Source organism: Nycticebus coucang, chromosome X, assembly GCF_027406575.1.
Source record: "Nycticebus coucang isolate mNycCou1 chromosome X, mNycCou1.pri, whole genome shotgun sequence".
In the NCBI taxonomy this organism is placed as follows: domain Eukaryota; kingdom Metazoa; phylum Chordata; class Mammalia; order Primates; family Lorisidae; genus Nycticebus; species Nycticebus coucang.
The window spans coordinates 17,603,466-17,626,079 of record NC_069804.1 but is presented as its reverse complement, the minus strand read 5'-3'; the positions used below and the strand labels follow the sequence as shown (position 1 = coordinate 17,626,079).

The 22,614-nt window shown below is 38.8% G+C and overlaps 1 protein-coding gene across 1 annotated transcript in view; it reads left to right on the top strand.

The window, feature by feature from the left end:
- The window catches only part of ADGRG2 (adhesion G protein-coupled receptor G2), a 125,423-nt gene that overhangs the window by 68,479 nt on the left and 34,330 nt on the right, over window positions 1–22,614 (top strand). Inside the window, exons 4-11 of the mRNA XM_053579801.1 lie at window positions 7,547–7,582; window positions 10,092–10,130; window positions 10,231–10,254; window positions 12,580–12,618; window positions 14,897–14,938; window positions 17,148–17,201; window positions 20,243–20,298; window positions 21,173–21,228. Of these exons, the coding sequence (XP_053435776.1) occupies window positions 7,547–7,582; window positions 10,092–10,130; window positions 10,231–10,254; window positions 12,580–12,618; window positions 14,897–14,938; window positions 17,148–17,201; window positions 20,243–20,298; window positions 21,173–21,228 (346 nt within the window). The remainder of the gene's footprint in view (window positions 1–7,546; window positions 7,583–10,091; window positions 10,131–10,230; window positions 10,255–12,579; window positions 12,619–14,896; window positions 14,939–17,147; window positions 17,202–20,242; window positions 20,299–21,172; window positions 21,229–22,614) is intronic.

Sequence of the window (22,614 nt, the reverse complement as noted above, 5' to 3'; positions counted from 1 at the left end):
ATTACTAGCTCTGTGTTTAATGTCAGGGGCACTGGGAAGGGCGAATGAAGCCCCAGTATCGCCGACTTGTCAGGAGTAGTTTATTTTAAGGTTCTCATCCTTCCTGAAGTGGACTTCCCTCCTGGAGAGCAGGGTAGACACCGAGTAGGTTGGTGGCTTTTTCTTTTTCAGGCCACAACCCAACGTGAGAAGTACTCCAGTGTGGCAGAGAGACTGACTCACATCCTGGTTCTGCCTTTTGACTAGTCATCTTGGCAAATCACCTGACTGATCTGTGCCTCAGTTTCCCCATCTGTAAAGTGGGGCTTAGTTCATACGATTGTTATGAGGACTAAACGGGCCAATATTTATGCAGTTCCTGGTTCAAGCAATGCTACGTAAGTGCTTGTTAATTAAAAATAAACTCCATTTTGAGAGTCTACTCTTTCCAGGAAAAAATGCATATGAACACACAAGTTTGCCTTTTATTTCATGGTATTTATGGACACTCCAAAATGTATCTCATAGACCCTTGGGGAAGGGGCAGTCCATAAACCCCTGAGAGAACCAGGATCAGTCCTGGAGGTAAAGAGCCAAGGGGATGGGTGGGTGGTGCTGTGTGGAGGTGGGAGAAGAAGCAAGAAGGGGACTGGAGACTGAGAACACATTTCCCCTTCCTGTTTTGGCTGAAGTGCACCTAGAATTGCTGATCATTTGCACTTTGGGAAGTTCCATCAGCTAAGAGCTGAAGTTTTCTTCAATGATGTCATCATTAATCGTTTAATAAATACGTTATGTAAAAGTACTCATTGAGCAGTGTGATTTGAGATGGTCATAGCCTGAGTAAACACATTGCGGATGTGCCAAATTAAAAATGTTTTCATTCATTTTTTTGGTTATGTAGTAAAATCTGAAAATGCAATTTCTGGATGAGTATCTGTTGTCCCAAGCCCTGAAGAGCCAACATAATAACAACAAAATATTGTTTTGTTTGGGGTTCCCATATAAGAGTGCCTAGGCGTGGTGGCTTGTTTTTAATCATCTCTCTACGGAGCAGTAATTCAATCCAGAGGAGAACTGCCACCCGATTACAAGTTGCAGTTGGGTCCAAAATATTAAGGCAAGAAGGGCTAGTCCTTTTGAGATCCACTCCTAGAAGATTAAGCCTTTATCTTTCCCATCCAACTTAAGGAAGAAGGTGTTGACAGTAAATATTCATCGGTATTACCACAGCCGTAGCTTTAAGTCAACCATCTCACATTTGAAGTCTTAACATCTACCATAGTGTTAAATAACAGAGAGAAAAATGAAAACCTCAGAAACACCCAGACATGACCTTGCATTATTTGAGTGCAGATAGTTTATTTTGGAAGGTGATTCCAGAAATCAGGGGAGAGGGCATTAGGAAAAGAGGAAAAGTCAATAATGGGTATATTACTGAGGTCATCACTGTAGGCAGCGGGGGGCTCATGATCGTTGAATTTTTTGTGGTGTTTTTGATATGTATTTGAATAGACATTTTAGCAGGCATTTGTAAGATCTGCTAAGTAATCTATCTGCTGTGCTTGGCAGTTACAACTACCCCTACAAACTTAAAATTCTTTTTTTTTTTTTTTTATTAAATCGTAGCTGTGCGCATTAATGCAATCATGGGGTACAAACTTAAAATTCTGAACAATGGTCATCCAAGAAGGAATCTCAGTAGGTCATTTTGCCTTGTTACTTTTAGATCCATCCCCACTCCTTCCCCAAGTATGTTCATCACAGGGACCTGACTCCTTGCACTATTTTTCATGTCCCTTTGCCAACTGGGTTCCAACTAGGTTTAGCCAATGGGTGGTAGGGCAGGAGATTGGTGTGTAGGAGGAAAGAAGTCTGGAAACTCTCCCTTCTGTCTGGGTAGAATCTCTGATAGTGGCTGTCCCTCCTCCATTCATGATTCCAGTCCTACTGGATACTCCCTCCCCCTGCAGCCCCTTCTTGGTCTCAGCCTCTGCCCTGTAAGTCTGTTCATCACCTCCCTCCTTTGTTCTTCCTGCCCTAGAAGTAGCAGCATCTTTCCATTGTTGCTGGCCTTCACCTTTGCTCTATTTTCCCATGTTAAATTCCTGCTCTTGAACTACCTGTTGTGGGTTCCTGAGTGATCCCTGGCTAATAGAGATTTCTTTTTTTTTTTTAATAGAGATTTCTTAATGATTTCATTAGTCATTCCAAAAATATTTGAGAACATCTCCCCAGATACAAGACACTGGATTGGACTCCTGGAGGATAATAAATAAAACATCAAGCAGCTTAGCACCTAGTTGGGAAAACAAGGCATACAGTGGAAAAGTTAAATCATATATGTCCAAATGCCAAGTGAAAGTCGTAGTCAATGAATGGTTTAAGATACAAAGAGGACAAAGCCTCTTCTGTAGCTAGGGCTTGCTTCAGAGGATCAAACAGCTTCCATAAAGGGGTCATCTTTGAAAACTTACAATTTTGTGAAACAGTGTGAAAACTTGGAATTTTATTTGAAATCTCCTGGCTTTTAAATGTTAGCAAATAATTCAAATTTTCCAGTGTGATTCCTACTGGTGGGCAACACGAACTTATTTGGAAGCTGAATTGAGACTGAGGGCCAATGGTGTGCATTTGGTTGATGGATTACTTCTGCATTGGGAAAAGTCGGGATGCAAAGAACGTTAAGATTCCTTTCAATGAGAAGGTTCTAGGGTTCTGCCCTTTCACTTGTTTATGAGGCAATCAAAGCCTAGGATGGGAACTCAGGATTAGACTGGGCCCTCCCAAATAATCCACTATAATCTTCCCATTTCTTTTCTTTCTTTCTTTCTTTCTTTTTTTTTTTTGAGACAGAGTCTCACTATGTCACCCTTGGTAGAGTGCTGTGGCATCACAGCTCACAGCAACCTCAAGCTCTTGGGCTTAAGCGATCCTCTTGCTTCAGCCTCCCAAGTAGTTGGGACTATACACGCCTGGCTATTTTTTTTGTTGTTGCAGTTGTCATTGCTGTTTAGCGGGCCTGGGCTGGGTTCAAACCCCCTATCCTCAATGTATGTGGCTGGCGCCGTAACCACTGTGCTATGGGTGCCGAACCAATCTTCCCGTTTCATAGTCCTTCATTTTCATCATCTCTGCAATGTTGTTGGCTGATTAATTGATAATATACATTGGAGGTCCTTCATGTGTTAAGCCTGGATAACAGGAAGCATTGATCGGTGTTCACCATTCCTGTTATGACACATATATTCTCTCTTTTCAGTCCTTAGAACAGCCCCATGTTACATTGAGGAGACTGCCCCTGACTCCGTGTAGGTGATATGGAAGGTGGAGGTGGGAGGTGGAGAGGAGAGAAGTAGGGGACAATGGGCCAGATCATCTTGGTTTGTAGACTTAGCTCTATTGTTAAAACTAAAACTGTGTTTCTAGGCCCTTTGCTTACCCCCTGTGCGACTTTTCCTCTTAAAGGGTAGCTCCTTGCAACTCATCCTCTCCATAATTTTAGGAAACTGGATTTCTGACTATAGTAGGAAGAATAATGGCTCCTCAAAGATGTCAACATCCTAATCCCCAGAACCTATGAATATGTTTATTTACATGGCAAAAGGGATTTAAGGACCATGGGCTGGGGAGATTATCATGGGTTACCTGGTGGGCCTAATTGAATCACACAAGTTCTTAAAAGTGGAAGAGGGCAGGATAGTGAGTCAAGAGTAATGTCACATGAGAAGCCCCCCCTCACCCTGTCCCATTGATGCTGGCTTTGAAGATGGATAAATGGAGTATCAGTCAACAACCGTGGGTGGTTTCTGGACTCTGGGAACGGCCCTCAATTTATAGCCAACAAGAAAATGAGGACCTCAGTCCTGCAACCACAAGGAACTGAATTTTGCCAATAACCCCAGTAAGCAGGGAAAGATTCTCTTCCCTAGAGCCTCAAGAAAGGAATACAGCCTGTCATCGCTGGCAGCCTTAATTTTTAGGCTTGTGAGACCCATACTGGATGTCTGACCCACAGAACTCTCAGATAACAAATTTGTGTTTTAAGCCACTAAGTTTATAGAAATATATTATAATAGTGACAGGAAAGTAATACACTGAAGTTTTCAACTTAAAATATTTGGCTGGTGTTACTAGCAATGCTATTGAGTTCGGGAACTGATCCAAGTATGGGAATGATGTGGGATGATGAGGGATGAGTTCTTGGATATATTGAATTGGAGGGACATTCAATTGGCAGTGCTCAAACCACAGTTGGCCATGTAGGATTGGAGTTTGGGAGGTGGTGGCAATTAACTTTGAAAAAAAAGTGCTGCGGAGGCCATGTAGGGAAAGAGACTGCATGGAAGGAACCAGTTTTTTGAGTTTCCAGTTTCTAGCTAGATTTGGCTCCCATCCTAAGTTTATGCATGCCAAATTCCTGTTCATCATAATTGGAATATATGGCCTTTGTTTAAAAAAAAATCATCAGGGAGTTATACTGAGTAAATTTTAAAGGTAGATCTCAATACTTTTATTTATTGACTTAAATAGAGACTTTAATAAATGAATAATGCCTTAAAATTTGCTCTTTGAAGGTTTCCAAAGGAAAATCTGAAAATTTTAAATGTTTTTCCTTTCTTTGTTTATGAATCTTTTTAACAATGGAAATGTTTTGTCTCCTAAGAGTGGCATGGAGCGCAAATATATGACTCACTGGAAATGACGACCACCTCTTTAGTTGTAACAAATGGGAAGTGACTTAGGAGAGGGACCAAGAGAAACATAAGCTGATACTCAGGAAAGTATAAGGCCTATGGGGATATCTCTACGTTGGACCAGGAGTGATGTGGAGCATTGTAATGAGAGACAGAAAAAGTGAATAAATGTTACTCACTGAGCTATTGAGTTCCTAAAAGAAAAAAAAATGCCCAAAGAAAAAAAGCAAATAATAATGATTTCAAAATCTCTAGCTTTAATTTACCAGATTCCCTCCCTTCATCAGGTGGATCACTGTCTTTCCCCCTGGGAACTTCTGGAAGCCCTACAGCTTCCATGATGGAAGAGGTCAGCCCTACCCTGCCTGGGCTGGTCTAGCCCCTCATCTACTTTTGGATACAGTTTTAGCTTTTGCTTGTAAGTCCATGCCTATCAGACCTGTCTACCCAGGGATGCTAGACCAGTTTTGTGGATTTCTCAGGAAACTTCCTTCTCTGCTCTGGCTCTCCTCTTATGCTGGAGTTGCCCATTTCCTTTAATTGCTAAGAAAATGGTAAAACTCAAATCAGCCCCTTTCCCTGTGTGTACACAGCTCTGGCTAAAAGATTTAGCAGTGGAGAAGGTTGGAACCCTTGGTGCCTATGGTCAGCCACTGGGCAAAATTGTAAAAGAAGCAGTCTTAGCCTCTGTTGTCCTTCAACACCCTTCCCCACCTTCTGATACTGATTCTTCCCTCCCCTGTGCCTTCATCCTGCGCCCTGCTTTTGCCTCAGGCCTGCCCCACTGCACTTCACCTGCCCACATTGTTGCCTGTCGTTCTCAGACACATGCTGAAGGTTGACCTAATTTCCTCAGTGCTTTTCCACATTGCCCAAGATGATAGCTCTTTACTAGATGATCAGAAGAATTCAGCCAATTTGAATGAACTCATACTAAGATGTGAATGACTGCCCCTTAATGCTCCCAAGGAACTTTTTAAAATTATCCCTTAAAAAGTTAACTCAATAGACTCTTTGATAGGTAGGATATTACAGTAGCATGAGGGATACTGACGAGCAGAGACTAAGGAAGAGGTAGTTCTAATTAAATTTGGGCACCAGAGCACCTAACCATTCTGCCTACATTTACCTTATTGGTTGCAGGGTAATTGGGGAACTTGAACTCTCATTCAGTCCTGTTTTCAAGCAGAATTATGATTTTAATTATCACAGAAAATAATCAGTACCCTGTCATCATTTCAGGAAAATGGGTTCCTAGGGGCTACCAGGTATATTTCACTGTACGATTGTCATTTCCAAACATACTCAATCTTTCCTATCTCAAGATACCACTATGAAAATAACTATTACTTGGTAATTAATTTTTTTTAATTTATAAGATAACACCCTGTGTGGGTGAGGGTTTAGGGAAGTAACACTCCCATGTATGCACAGGATAGTATAAATTGGTTCCAATTTTCTGTAGGGCATTTTGACAATCAAATTTCATGGAATTTCTGAAAGAAATAGCCAAGTATGTATGCAAAAATTAAGCCGAAAGGATTTATTGCAGCACTGTTTGTAATCGTGAAAAATTGTATACACCAAAATGCCCAATAAAAGGAAATTTATTGTATAGTAGATAAATGGTAGGTCCAAATAAGAAATGCTATGCAGCCATCACTAATGGTGTTGTGGAAAATTTTGTGTGATATGATCCTTACCATATACACACATGCATATATCTATATACAATATACATAGAAAGAAAGAGAAAAGAATATATACAAAATGTTAATGCTGTTTTTCTCTGGGTGCCAAATATAGGTAGTTTTTATTTTCTTTTTGTTTCCCTGTAATTTCTGAAGTTTCTCCAATAAGTGTGTATTATTTTCCTTTTAAGGGATCTGAACATTTTCCCAAGATAAATAAGTCAACAGCTCTTCTAGTTTACATACCAGAGGTATCTAATCTCATTTAAGTCATAAGAAAAAAAGGTACTTAACAGGTACTTCTAAAGAGAAGCACAATTAATAGAAGGTTAATTTATATAGATGTACACATTGACTTTGACACATTTTTTTTGAGACAGAGTCTCATTTTGTCACACTTGGTAGAGTGCCATGGCATCATAGCTCACAGCAGCCTCAAATTCTTGGGCTCCAGTGATCCTCTTGCCTCAGCCTCCCAAGTAGCTGGGACTACGGTACCCGCCACAATGCCCAGCTATTTTTTAGAGTGGGATCTCACTCTTGCTCAGGCTGGTCTTGAACTTGTGAGCTCAAGCAATACACCCACCTCAGCCTGCCAGAGTGTTACGATTACAGGCATGAGCCACCTTGCCCAGCCGACTTTTATACATTTTAATGATTATCCAACAACTGAAGTTATTAGCCATCATTTTTAGTTTGCAAGGTACTAAGCCATCCTATAACAAAATATATGGAGCACCATCAACAGGTAAAAATGGGGAAGGCTTGCTCCACCAGCCACAGGTCTTTGCAAAGAACTGGAAAAAAGTACTGATTAGGCTTGTTGAAAATGATAGCCAATTAACATACTGCCCTCTTTTGGTAGCTATTTGCAACTCAATGTACATTCTCTCCCATTAAAGATGTTAATCAACAAATTTGTGCATAAACTAAACTAGTATTATTTCATAAAATAAATTTTATTGTGTGCCTTTGATTTACAACATGATATTATAGGACACGTGGATAGTAAAGTGGTTACAATAAGGAGGCCGATTAACGGATCTGTCATCTCACCTAGTTTTTGTGTATGACAAGAACACCGAAAATCTACTTATTTAACAAAAAATCCTAATACAGTACAATTTTATTGACTTTAGTCTTCATGATAAAGTTTAAATCACTTTTTTTCCTCCACAGATAATGCTGATAATTCCAGTTTGTCCTCACCATCTGGTAAGATGTATTTTTAATGACTTGGGGAAATTTTAGGAAAATATTATTGTGTAAGTTCTCCATGAACTAAGGCATGCAATCAGGAGCAGTGAAATTGTTTTCCTCCAAGAAGCTTTATTCAATTCTGTCATCAAACCCACCCCTGAAAAATCAACATAACAAACAGACAAGAGGCAGGTGTATTGACCCTTCCATATTGCTGGACCAAACCTGGGGACTAAATCACTAGCGAATAAATTGTGAGTTTTCATTAAGGTAACTGCTTAAGTTTGTCAGTTTTTGTTTTTTTTCCAGTATTCTACATCACAAATCTCCCGAAGAGTATCAAGAACATAAACATGCCAGCTAGTCTTACATGTAAGAGATGAGATGTTCTCTTAAACATCCTTCCTTGGTACACCCACTGAAAGAAATTTTTTCAAAAGTGCTTAGCACTCACTAGGATGGGAAGGCGAACATGTTAAAGAGAAATTTATAACTAGAACCCATGTTGGCAGGAACAGAACCCATTTTGAGACTGCTAGCTGGAATGGGACCTTAAGGATAAAGGAGTCCAGCCCTGTTCCTTAGTTGATCAGATAATGAAGGCTGGAGTGGCTGAGTGACTTGTCTAGGATTACATAGCTTCTTGCCCCACATCACACAGAGGTAGCATATGGCTATTCTGACCCCTACTTCGGTATTTTTTCTGGTATACCATTTATTCTAGAACAATCTTTTATAACAAGGAATGAATCAAACATTCGGTCCTTAGTTGTGTAGAAACGAGCTTCTACTGTTATTAATTCCTTTATTTAAATCAAATTAATAGTAATAGCTATGACATCTCATGAACCCGCTGTGTGCCTGAAAGTCTTCAGACGTCTTGTCCTTCTGCTCTCAATCTTGCACCATAGGACTTATTATATTTATGTTATAGATGATGAAACTAAGACTCTGAGAGGATAAAACTTGCTCACGTTCCACATTCTCTGCAGCCAGCCTACTTGGGTTTGAATATGGGGACCACCCTTCCACCCTCATTGCCAGTTGCATAATTTGGGGCAAGTTTCTTAACCTCTCTGTGCCTATAAATTGGGGGGAATAACAGTACCTGCTTATTGGGTAGTTGTGAAGATGAAATAATGCACGCACCTGGCACAGGGTAACCCCCTCTCAAAATAGTAACTAGTGTTACTATGAGTTATTAAGCAGTGGGACAAAGATTCAAACCCAGGACTGCATGCTCCAAAGCCCAAGCTCATTTTACCTCATCAAGATTCCCCCTAGTCGTTAACCTGTAACGGCACAAGAAACTGTATTCTTCTTCTGATGGAATAGCCTTCAGCAAACTTAATCACGATGGTATGTGCAAAATCTTGTTTGCACGGAATGGGGAATGGTTCTAGTCACAGCCTGGGGTACAGGGGCCCTGGGAGAGATCTGCACAGACTGGAAGTTAGGAGCCAATGTAGCATGGAGGGATGAATGCGCAGTTGTGCCTACGGTCGTCTTTGCAGAGTGTCACCATTCATCCACATTGGGAAGAATTAATAGTCCTTAATTAAAAACCAGCTTCAACCAATGATTTTGTTTGCCCCAAGTGCAAGAGATTCTACATCCATACTTTGAATCTTATTGCTCAGGAGCTATCTTACTTCTCAAGAAATATTCTTGGTAATTTAAAAAACTAATACATGTAGTACATGACAAAATATGGAAGCAATAATGTCCACAGACAGGGTGTGTGTGTTTCTACCAACACATGAACGGTCTAAAACAGATGGGCTAGCCAACCGCCTTGACACACCCAGATTTTGTCCAAACTGGCTGAAAGTCAGGCTCCCTACGGCAAAACTTAATTTAGTTGTAAAATGTTTGTGTTTGCTTTCCCCGTGTTTAGGCAGAGGTCAAACCATTGGATCTTTTTAATATTTAAACATGCAAAATGTGTGTAGGAGACTGACCTCTTAGCGTAAGTGGAGTCATTCCACAGGAAATTTATAGCTTGATTGATTGTCTTAATAGCAGCCTTATTTTAAAATAACTTACCAGGAAATTGTGTTAGCTCAGTATCGAGTGGTAGCAATATTTTTAATCCTAAATTCACTGTGGGAAGAGTTGCCAGGCATCATTATAACAGAATGAAGACAACATGCCAATATATTTCATGATTGTAGTTCAGCAGTTGTTTTAAATGTTTTCTAGATCACTCTGGCTGAAAAATTCAAGAAGTGGTATTTCTTGTATTTTGTTATGTTTCTTCAACTTATTTCCATACTATTCCGTAGTTGATAGTAGGCTTTGGGAATAGAGGTCTCAGATGCCACATCTTGGGCCTATTCTCTACAATTCCCTTGATTAAATGTCTACTCGCTGAGTGATTATGAAACTTGCAGGTTTACACCTTATTCTGCTAGTATGTTTTCTGCTTCTTTTTGTAATTGTATTTCAGAAGTTCTAACTCCCTAAAATGTAATAAATAATCATATCCAAGTATTTAATTCTTTTTTTTTTTTTTCTCCTGCAGCCGAACCATCTCTTGGTTTTGTCCCCTACTCCAATCCAGGCAAGATTTTGAAAAAAATTTAAGCCTACATTTATCCCAATTTGTTAAGTTTTTGTTTTAATTATACCTTTGTGTTGGTTTTCTCCTTGGAACAAAAAAGACGTTGAAACGACAAGCCTCAATGGTAAGAATTTTTCTGAAGAAAGTGAAAATTGATAACCTTTCATATGAATCTAAGTATAATGAATGGTTTCCATTTCTAAATTATTTCTGAATGCATTGAGTGGTTTCAAATAACTAAAAATCCAAAACTGAAGCTGAAACTTGTCAACCCTAGAGAGTGACTTAAACTTTCTGGTTAAATGATATAATTTTTATGGTCATGGAGGGAGGTGAGCCCTCCACCACTCCAATTGTCCGGAAAAAGAAAAGAAATAATCAACCACATTTTGAATTCTCTATTTCCCTTGCCCGCCAACACAGTGCTAACAAGTTTTATGTGACAGATCGTTTAAAAGTGGAAAGCATGTCCAGTGACTTCAGTATGATTCAACATGGATTTGGAGGCACAGCAAGTTCAAAGACACCCTTTTTACAGATGATTTGATCAATTTTTGTTTTATTTATTTATTTTAATTGAGACAGAGTCTCACTGTTACCCTCTGTAGAGTGCTGTGGCGTCATAGCTCATAGCAACCTCAAACTCTTGGGCTCAAGCGATTCTGTTGCCTCAGCCTTCCTAGTAGTTGGGACTATAGATGCCCACCACAACGCCCAGCTATTTTGTTTGTTTGTTTGTTTTGTTTTGTTTTGTTTAGCAGGACTGGGCTGGGTTCGAACCCGCCAGCACCCTAACCACTGAGTTACAGGCACCCAGCCATGATCAATTTTTAAATAGTATGAAATGAAAAAAAAAAAAAAAGCCTTCCTCATCATCACTCTAGAGAAAAAGGCAAAAAAGTGGGCTGCATTCAAAGGAGGTAGGCAGGACAGCACATTCTGTTCCCTCCCCTCTCTGGGTAGGCAGCCTTCCACCTTAGTGTGGTCAAACCCCAACACTTTCCACAAACCCTAAGTTAGAATCAAATCTCACCATGTGGTTGGTGGTTAAGGAACTAAATAATCATAGCTGCAACTCAGACTGATTAAAACTGGTTTAAATTCATATTTGGCCCTTTGAGAAGGGCCAAAAGTAATCACTTTATGTACAATTACTTTAAAAAATATATCTTTAATTTAGCTTTGGCAGTAGCCTTTGGGTCCCATTTTGTGTGTGAGTGTGTGTGTTTTAAGTGTGATTATGTAATACATGCCTTTTGATCCCCCCCAAATTTCATCTAGAATAATGTATTCTAGAATGATTTTCATTTAAAGAGATACCAATAGAATAGATTTCAAATCAAATAGGATTAAATTGAGGTTTTCCTGAAAGTTAGTTGAATATAATGTTCAGAACTCCAAATTTTCATCTAAATTTAAACTTATGGGTGGGTGCTGTGGCTCATGCCTGTAATCCTAGCACTCTGGGAGGCCTAGGCAGGTAGATTGCCTAAGCTCAGGAGTTCAAGACCAGCCTGAGCAAGAGCGAGAACCTGTCTCTACTAAAAATAGAAAAACTAGCTGGGCATTGTGGCAGGTGTCATAGTCCCAGCTATTTGAGAGGCTGAGGCAGGAAGATTGCTTGAGCCCAAGAGTTTGAGGTTGCTGTGAACTGTGACACCAAGGCACTTTACCCAGGGCAACAGAGTGAGACTCTGTCTCAAAAAAAAAAAAAAGAAAGGAAATTGCTTTATAAGAATGTACTGCTGGTGGCTTGACGCCCGTAGCTTAGTGGGTAGGGCACCAGCCACATACACTGAAGCTGGTGGGTTCAAGCCCGGCCCGGGCCTGCTAAACAACAATAACAACTACAGCAGAGAAATAGCTGGGCTTTGTGGCCTGCGCCTGTAGTCCCGGCTACTTGGGAGACTGCGGCAGGAGACTCGCTTAAGCCTAAGAGTTTGAGGTTGCTGTGACGCCACGGCACTCTACCAAGGGCGACATAGTAAGACTCTGTCTCAAAAAAAAAAAAAAAAAGTACTGCTGGTAAAAATGTGTTACCCATCAGCAGGGCTATGCAGTAAAGTCAGTATTAACATTGGAAGTATCATATCCCTTAGAGACTTTCATTACAACAGAAAAAAAGGATACAAAATATTAAACAACATAAATGGTTTATTTGAATCTAACGATTATAGGAATGTTGTTATGTGTTAGACCCTTAATTTGCATTCAGGAAACACACTTTGAATGAATGAGCATTTGCCCAGGAATTGTGTCTCAGGCTTGGAGAATGGATAGTGGTGAGAGGATAGGCAGCCAGGATACCAAATAGTGTCACCTGGCTTTTGGAAAGCTCAAACTTCTCCTGCATTTGGAGAAAGGAAGAATGTTTAAGGAACCTACAAAGACACATCATATGTTTGTTAGCATGCCAGTAGTTACGCTAATTTTTATTATTTTATTTCAGATGCTACTTCAAGCGTATTATCTACTTTAAACAAAACAGGTAATATCAAGTGATTTCTAAATGTAATAGCTTCTCTTCTGTGGCCGCTTGAGTTTCTCATTTGTGTAGTCTACTGGGTTACTAAACAGTACCTTTGTTGCCTTGCCCACTTTCCCTGTGCCTTTAACCATTGATTTATGATCCCTTTTACTTTGACATTGAACTATATAATTCTGTTGTCAATACATTCTTAAACTTCCAAACTATTATGGCGCTAGCACTTCATTTAAAAATAATATTTATTCCTTTTTTAATTATTATAATAGTTATACATATTATTAGCTCATGAAAAATGGGGAATATAGATAAATGCAAAGAATAGAAATCATCTTTAATGTTACTTTCCTAAGATTATTACTATTAATAATTTGGTATATTTCCATTCAGTATCATATATACATATATTTATATACATATACTCTATATATCCTTTGCAAGATGTCATCATTTGCACAGATTTTTATATCTCGCTCTTTTGACTTAATATTAAATTGGACATATTTTCCATTGTCTTTTACTAGTAAAGACTTGATAATATTTCATTGTGTATCATATGCTGAACATTAAATTTGTTTCTGTCTTTTTAGTAAAAGTTGTTGCAATGAACCTACTGCTGTCAACATCTTTGCATTCACCCCTGATTTCTCTAGGATGTATTCTAAGGATTGGACATAATGGGTCAACAGTATGAATATTTTAAGGCCCTCGATACTTACTGCTCAATAATCTTCTAGAAAGGTTTTACCCAGCTACATACCTGTCAGCAGTATGTGACAGTGTCTGTGTCACTGCCCCTTTGCTAAGTCTATGTCATATGCTACTAAATCTTCCTCTCTATTCTTTAGGGTTTTTTTTTTTTTGAGCCAGTCTCACTCTGTTGCCCTGGGAGAGTACCCTAGCATCGTCTTAGCTCACAGCAACCTTAAACTCCTGGGCTCAAGCAATCCTCCTGCCTCAGCCTCCCGAGTAGCTGGGACTACAGGTGCCTGCCACTATACCCGGCTAATTTTTCTATTTTTGGTAGAGACGGGATCTCACGCTTGCTCAAGCTGGTTTTAGAACTTCTGAACTCAAGCAATCCACCCACCTCGGCCTCCCAGAGTGCTAGGATTACAGGTGTGAGCCACTGCACCCAGCCTTATTTTTCATTCTTGATTATAAGTGAGATTGAGCATTTCCCCCCAAAAACACTTAGTTGCTAAAACCAGAAGTTTATTTCACTGTTGTGTTTTGTTTGTTCTGGAAAGGAAAATGTGAGGGCAAACAAAATAATATATTGGAAAGATTATTTAAAAAAAAAAATTTAATGCAAAATGCTGTCAACCTCTACAAGTACCACCAATCATTGCCCGTGGTCCCACACTAAAACAGAAACTCATCAATACCACACACACACACACACAAATGAGGTTTCTAAAACAGTCAATGTACTGTAATGTTATCATTCTTAAGTATATCTCCAACCTCTGAGCTTGGTCTTTTCTTCAGAATTTGCCCATCCACCCTAGGAGACAGAGCTTCATTGCAATCCATGCCTTGAACAAAGACTCTTCTAACTGGCCATCCTTCCAGCAAAGATTTCTGATCCTGGTTGTCTGTAACCTGGGGAAATGAACCAGGGACTCTGTCCCCAGAGTGTGTTGGGAGGATCTATCTAAAGTTGGCTTCTTCAGAGCATGTTACTGTTTGCGTATGAGTCACTGACTTTGAACAGTCCTGGTTCTGCCGTGGGCTTGTGTGACTGTAGGTGCATGGTCTTGACCTCTCTGAGAATAGTTTTATATAGCAATACAATGGGGATAGTATTGTATTAACTCCTAAAGAAGATAGCAGGACACTTGATTGTAGGGCATAGTAGCAGTATTTTAGAACCATGTGTACTATTCACATTAATTTTTACTTCAAATCACCTTTACAATCTATCACTTGAAGGTCCTGATAGTGACTTATTTCTGCATATCTGAAGTGTAACTCCACATTTATTTGTCTAGCAGCAGTGCATGGAAATTGAAGTAGAATTACACAAGCAGTGAGTTGTGTCATGGGTGTGATCTAACTGGGTAAACATGGGACTCCGACTCCCAGACCCACCCAATGCCAATACTACATGATCCGTGTACGCAAGTCTCATTCATTCTGCTACTGAGATGACCAATAATGTCTTAAAGGTGTCAACAGTGTGATTTTCTTAGCCCTTCACTGAAATGATGCTCATGGCAAATTGTTTTTTCAAAACAAGCAACAATTCTGCTCTAATATTTAAATTGCTTCTTTGCAGAAAAAACTAAAATCACTATAGTAAAAACCTTCAATGCATCAGGTATGACTTATTATCAATATCAAGATTTTCTTTTTGTTATAAAAAAGTAAAATTAAACAAATGGCTGGTGTATATGATTTCTTTCCCTTTGCTTTTAAAAGTAAAATCTGTTCTTAATGAATAGATGTTGATGCACTGGGTATCTGACGTTGTACTAGGTGTTTGGGGCTGCATACTATTGATCATACACGGTACCCACCCTCAAGAATCTTCTAGAATATGGGGGAGGGAGACAAACAGAAAACCAACATGAACATGCATGGGATAAAGACAGTGATTACACAAGTATTTCTGACATGGTTAAGAGGTATGGAAGATAGAGGGGAGAGGGGCTGGTGCTAATGAGTTTATAGACAGGATACAATTAATGAAGGAGTTAGAAAAGTAAACCTCAAACTCTTCTTAAATCAAAGAAAAGGTATACTTTTAAGTTCCTGGTGCAAGACTAGGCTCATGAGACATGCTCAACAGAGGCTTCTGATTGTTATCAAGCAGGGATTGGCAAACTGTTGCCAAGGGGCCAAATTTGGCCCACTTCCTGTTTTTGTAAATAAAGTTTTATTGGAACACTGCCATGCCCATTTGTTTACATATTTTCTATGGCTACTTTTCCTCTACCTAGAAACAATAGAGTTGAGTAGTTGCAACGGAGACCATATGACCCACAAACCCTACAATACTTACTATCTGACCCTTCATAGTTTTCTCTCATAGTTGAAGGAATAACCTGTGGACATATACTTGGAGATTATAGATAAGGGCCCTAGCAACAGGAAAGAAAATTTTCAGCATGAATGAGCAGCAAAAAGACACCCATCACTAGAAATGGAGGTGCAGCTAAAGTTTAGAAAAGGATGAGTGATGGTGGAATGAAAAGCTTAGCAAACAATAGATCAGTGGTATAAAGGACATTTAATGCATTACTACCCACCACCTATACATTAATAATATTTGCATAATACATCTGTTATAGTGAGTTGTATCTATAAGCAATTACATTTAAAATGACATCATTCTCTTTTGGTGTGGGTAACATTGCTGTGGAACAATATAGACATCTACGCATCGGGTTACTTTTGGCACCAAAATTCAGTTTGCTCACAAAATCCAAACTCTTAGCTAAAGCATGGTGCCTATACACCAATAAGCCATACTTGCAGCAACAGGATCACATGCACTAACTGGAATTATAATTTTAGTTTGTGTCCAAAATGGTTTTCTCATAGTAATGAACTAAGGACTCATAATGTGCAATGGAAATAAACTAGCAATTGAGCATTGCATGCATAATTCTGACGAAACAAGACCAGGCAAGGAGCCCACAGTATTTCTTAATATAACAAGCTTTTTCCCTTGGCAGTTTGTTTAGTACCTTATCAGCATTTGCCCCTCCTATTTACTCTGGATTTCTTATTTTGTGACAAAAGGATGCAATTAATGAAGGAAAGATTCTTAGTGAAGTAAACCTTGAGCTCTTTTGAAATCAAAGAAGGGATGGCCTTTCACCAAAGGAGAAAGTACTTCTTAGGTTAATATGTATGAAGTTTTTTGTTCTAACAAGGCTTATTTTATCTCCCATTCATCTCTGCCTCTTTTGTGTGACTGTGTGGTCTGTTGTCCTGGCCACCACTCTACTTTGCCCTCACCAATAAGTAAATTAAAAAGTAATCATTATTTGCTGACCAGTGTCCCCCACTAGATTGTAAGCTCCTTGAGGTCAGGGTCTATATCGGGAACCTCCCCAGACCGGTAGAATAGGGTAGGTGCTCAGCAAATATGTTTTGAATTTTGTAGTTATTGCCCATGAAATGATATCATGACATCAATGTTATTTCATACTTACATTTGCATAAAGAGCTAGGATTTACATAGCATGTTCATGGGCTCCGTGAAAAGGAGGATCTATGGTTAAGAGCTATTCCATTTGTACTGTCTGATTTGTATTGATGGCATTGTTTTTATGGACAAGAGAAGGGTTAATTAGGACAAGAGGTGGGAGTCAGAGACATACTAAAGATTAATAAAGAATTAAGTTCCATAGCTGACCAACTAAGACTTTTTCATTCCTTTGGTCTTTTTGGAATTCATCCAGCCAATTATATCCAGCTTGTAATATTTTGGGTCCACATTTGATGCCTAAATTTGCGAATTCTCTTGACAATGCAGTATGTAAGTGCAGGTGTTAACATGGCTTGTGTTTTCTTTGCAGGGGTCAAGGCCCAGAGAAATATCTGCAATTTGTCATCTATTTGCAATGACTCAGGTTAGTTCTTACGTATGTTACACATTACAGATAAATTTCCTCCATAGAGAAAACTAGTGTGTTTTTTTTCCTCTTGAGTATGTGGTATGTACCTCTCTGATCTGTCTCTTTTCTGGCTACTAAGAGTTCCTCATAAAAACAAAAGCAAATTTTAGATCTTGTTGAAATCATCTTCCCATTGTCTAGTGAGAAGATGGATTAACATCCTTAACATAAGACATGAGATTCTACAACGAATATTTTTCATTATAGCTTTAAATCCATAGCTAATACTGTTTGAGTTAATTCAAGAACATAATTAATAATTATTGAAAGTCATTTCTTATATGTAAATCCCTCAAGCTTCTTCTATAGGACCTTAAAGTATTCTAGCTTAGAAATAGGAGGTTGCTTTTTGCTAAGAGTAAAACAAATTAGCCTGTTGAAAGTTGCAGCCTCACATCCACCTAGATTAATTAACTACTAATTCCAGTGGTGTCCATAGTGTACTTGGCCATCTCTAACTAAGACTGTCCACTACTCTTTAAACATTGAGATGGAAATCTCTTGAGAACATGCTATTTTTGAAATGGGAATATTTTTCCCTTCTGCCACGAGCCAGAAAGAATGAAACAACCCCTTTTCTCACGTTGCTTTGGCTCTCTGGGCTCCTTTCCTTGTTAAAACCAATGAAAGCAAATGTGAAAAACAGAAAAATATGGTGTGGCAGGTCAGAGCTGGCCAGGAGATCATGGAAAGAGAGAAGATGAAGGTGACAAGGTATTTTATGACATTAAAGTCTTAGTGTGACTCCAGTCATGAGCAATCATTATAGAAATGTTTTCTTTTATTCTGTCCCTTTTAATGGTTTAATAATTTGTTTAGAAAACATAGGTGACCATTTTAAGTAAAACAAATTAAGGTTGGATAGATTAGAAAACAAGAAAGCATCCTATTAAAAGAATTCTGTCATGCAAATGTGAGATTTGCTCATCTGAGCTTCCGGCTGATACCATGCTCCAGGTAGAATATAGGAAGGGAAATTAGCTGGTTTTGGTTAAAGAAAAAAAAAGTGTTGGATACATTTATTTTCATATACTGTATAAATCTCACTTCTCTTTTCCTCCTCCATCTCTCCCTGTTCTTTGACCCTCCCTTCACCCAATTTTTTCTAATATTATTTTTTGTGCTTCATCTATGTTTTGGGCTGGTGACTAATGTCTAGTTCAGTGTTGTGTCTACACGATGTTTGATAACTGTTTGAAAATTGAACGTGTAGTTAAAAAACATAACCAAAAAAATAAAACCTGGTCATCTCAAATAACAGATGCCAGAAAGCTGGTTGGAGTAATGTTTTTCCCAATTAAGTGACTGAATTGACCATTTGTTTTAGTGTCTGGTGAAAATAACCTCATCAGGGAACCAATTCTTTTGGCACCAGAAATCCCATGATATCCTGCCAGAAATTAGAAACCTTTACTTCTTGCAGGTTCCAATCTAGACTTATTAAGGGAACGGAGGCTGGTGAAGAAACTGGGAGTTGACCAAGAAGAGTTAGGCAGAAGGTCAAAAGGGGGTGCCTTCCTACTTGCCCTATTACCATGTCGTTCTTCCATGAAACTCAGCGTGCACTCTATAAGAATGGGAGGGAGAGAAATTGTGGGTGTTGGCTCACACATAACACGTGCACACAACACAATCTAAATAAGCATTTAAAAGCTAAGATTTATAAAATATATAAGTAATTCTTATGCAGATATCAAGTATCTTTATTTTTTTAAGTATCTTTATTTTTAATTATATACTGTATCAATTCAAATTGCAATATCAATATGGTGAGGTTCTCAGTAGAAAAGTTGCTGCAAAGGATCGTGTTAATCACTAGGGGTTTTGTTCAGGTAGGTGGGGTACAATAAAAGAAGAGATGAGGAGGCAGGCCTTCAACCTGCTAGCTCAAAGGTTGGCAAATACCTACTCATAATCCAAATGTGGTCTGGTTTTTGTAAATAAAGTTTTATTGGCACACAGCCTTGCCCACTGATTTATATATTGCCTATGGCTGCTTTCTAGCTACAATGGCAGAGTTGAGTAGTTGCAACAGAGTTGCATCAAATATTTGCTATCTGATCTATCACCAAAAATGTTGTCTGAACCCTGCTCTAGTTTGTATGCCATCTTTGCACTGTCGCTCAGGCCAGCTTTGGGTCCCTGTGGATTATGAAGTTACACCATGTACATCTGTTTAGGAGTCTATTTTATGTGTTTCCAGCTGGAGTCAAAGCGCCTGGGGGAAATACCCTGCAGGAAACATACTGACTAAAATTGAGTTCATTGTTTCCCAATGTGAGCATTTTCAGAACCATTTTCTGGCATTTCTGGACTGAAAGCCACAATGAGTTGTTCAAGGGAAAAGATTTGCCTTCCATACTATCCAGGTTTCAACTTTGTTCCTAGGAAAGGGATTGCATTTGGTAGCTATATTTTATTTATTTGTATTGCTAGTTATATTTTAAAAACAAAACAAGAAAGCTGGCAAAGGATAAATAGGCTTCCATACAATTGCTTAACTGCTGAGAAACACTTTTTCCTTCACTCCATTATCTATGTAACTGCAGATACACATATAGCAACTTAAAAAAAAATTTTTTTAAAGTTAGCATTGAAGCTACAGTTTTCCCAGTAGCATCTTTAAGGGAAACAAAGTACAGAAAAGAGGCTTAGAAGGGGCTGGGCACCTGTAGGTGAGTGGTTAGATCACCAGCCCTGTGCACCGGGGGTGGCAGGTTTGAACCCGGCCCGGGCCTGCTTAATTTAAAAAAAAAAAAAAGGCAGCAGCATAGAAGGGTAAACTTTGTTAACAAGTTTTCTCTCTTTCTGAATTCCCATATAAAATTGATAGTTCGTATTTTCTGAAAATCATATTGCTAAATCATAGAGAGTAAATGTGAATAAAAACAAAGAATTTGATGAAACTTTATAATTTGATAATCTTTTTATATTGTATTAATCCTCAAGCTGTAAAGATATAAGTCTCAAACTTATTTTTGAAAATTTATTTTTAGTATTTTTTAGAGGTGAGATAATGTTTCGATATGACGGAGAAAGCAACGTTACTCTGGTAGGTTTTAAAGATTTTTCTTATTACAATCTTAAAAGATGAATCCATGCATATTTAAAGATTTGTTTAAGATTCATATTATTTATGATTTTTTGCATATTTACTTTTGTGACCAAATTAAAATAAAATAGGTGTTATGGAATCCCTAGCTTTGTCTTGAGGGCTTAAGTTCATAGAAATCATGATTATTTTATTAATAGTTAATATATTTTAGTTTTCATTAGGATTGCTGCTGAATAGGAATTTAATATGATGCAATTATATTACCAATTAAAATTTAAAATTAGCAATTTCCAGCAAGAAGAAATATATGTGTTGACTCTTAAGAATAATCTTCTGAATCTGATCCTGTTCAATTGGCTTCGAAGATTCTGGCTGAATGTGGTTTGTTCATTCAGTGAATATTTCTGAGCACCTACTATGTGCCAGGCAATAAGCTGATGGCCAGAAATGCAGTGATAGCTGCTATCAAGTTTCCCTTTTTAAATTGGGGTCTATTACTTTCATCTGGGACCTTTCATGGTGAGAGCTTTAGAAGTGTTCTTTGGTGGAACTCCTTGAAATGAAGAAAAGACAGAAACTAGCATATAAAAGCTACTGATTCAGAATTTTGTTTTAAGGAAAACACAAAACAAAAGCTGTCTCAGCCAATAGGGATTAACTTTGGAGAGCCATTTATTCCCCCCTTCCTCCCTTGTCTATATATAATTGCAGCTTGATCATTTGATGGACAATATTTCATGTAGTTAGGACAGTCTTTGGGGTGTAGTTCTTTAGGTAGGCAACAAAGCTGAAGAACAACTTCTTGTTAGAGGGTGAAGAAAAACGAAATAAAATGTTTGTTGTATTCTTAATGGTTTTGTGCTTCTCACAGAATCAAGAGATAACGAATGGCAACTTAACTGGAGTCCTGTCCCTGAGTGAACTGAAGTGAGTAATCTGCTGTTTGATTTAAAACTTCAGACATCAACTATGAAAAAATACTTGTTGAGCCATCTTTGCCTGTGAAAAGTGAGAAACAGACCCCAAAGTTACAGAGCTAATTAATTCTTGACTTCCTTGCAAACTAACCACAGTCACGTGTCATCAACTAATATCCCCATGAAGCTGTTCTTTTTGATGCTCTGAAGTTACCTAATAGCTTCCTTTAAATTGGTATTTGAGTTTTAATATGATTTGGTGTCCACCATGATTGAAAGAAGAATTCAGGGCGGCGCCTGTGGCTCAGTGAGTAGGGCGCCAGCCCCATATGCCGAGGGTGGCGGGTTCAAACCCAGCCCCGGCCAAACTGCAACGAAAAAATAGCCGGGTGTTGTGGCGGGCGCCTGTAGTCCCAGCTGCTCGGGAGGCTGAGGCAACAGAATCGCGTAAGCCCAAGAGTTAGAGGTTGCTGTGAGCCGTGTGACGCCACGGCACTCTACCCGAGGGTGGTACAGTGAGACTCTGTCTCTACAAAAAAAAGAAAGAAGAATTCAAAGTATATGATTTTTTCATGCTTTTTGGAAGCATCAGTAATTCACAAGTCAGAGAGAGGACTTTGTTAATAGACCTCAGCTTTCAAGGACAAGCATAGACAATGAGAAATGCGTTACCAATACGTGCCCTCAGTTAAACTAGGTCAACATGTTGGCCACCCTGATGGCTGTCTCTGACTGTCACTGAAAGGGCCAACTGCATGTCTTCCCTCAGGGCAGGGAAGCAGCATCAGAGATGAAATTCACCTATCTTAACATCGCTACTACCTCACAAGTGAGATTGTTGTACACTTTTGAACTAAATTTGCTCTGGTATCTGTGATGACAATGAAAAGAAAACCTTTCCTAGGGTCTTCTTATGGGTCTTTTCAAGTTAGCATTTGGACCTGGCTGCTTCTGACGATTCATCAGTGCCTAAGCAGAGAGGAACACTATGATTCCACTTGGCAGATACCAAATATCCTTAGGGCCCACCGAGTTTATAGCGGTTAAAATGTTCAACTAATGAGAACTGGGATTGGGGCAGGGTGTACTTCATGTCCTTTATGCCTATTCTTTGATGTCCTGATGAAAATGCAGCTTTCCTAACTATTCAAAGTTATGTATGTGAAATGAAAAGCAGAAAGTATCAATGCCCTAGAAGGATTTTAAACGTTAGATGGGTGATAATACATTTTTTAAAATTCATCAATTTACAACTAGAACACAACTTAGCACACATCTGAAAAAGTAATCTTAATTACTACACTAGAAGTGGCGTTGAGTTCAGTTAAGGTTACCAAGCATTTATTGAGCACCTACTATGTACCCAGCCTTGGGGTTACAGAGGGGGATAAACTCA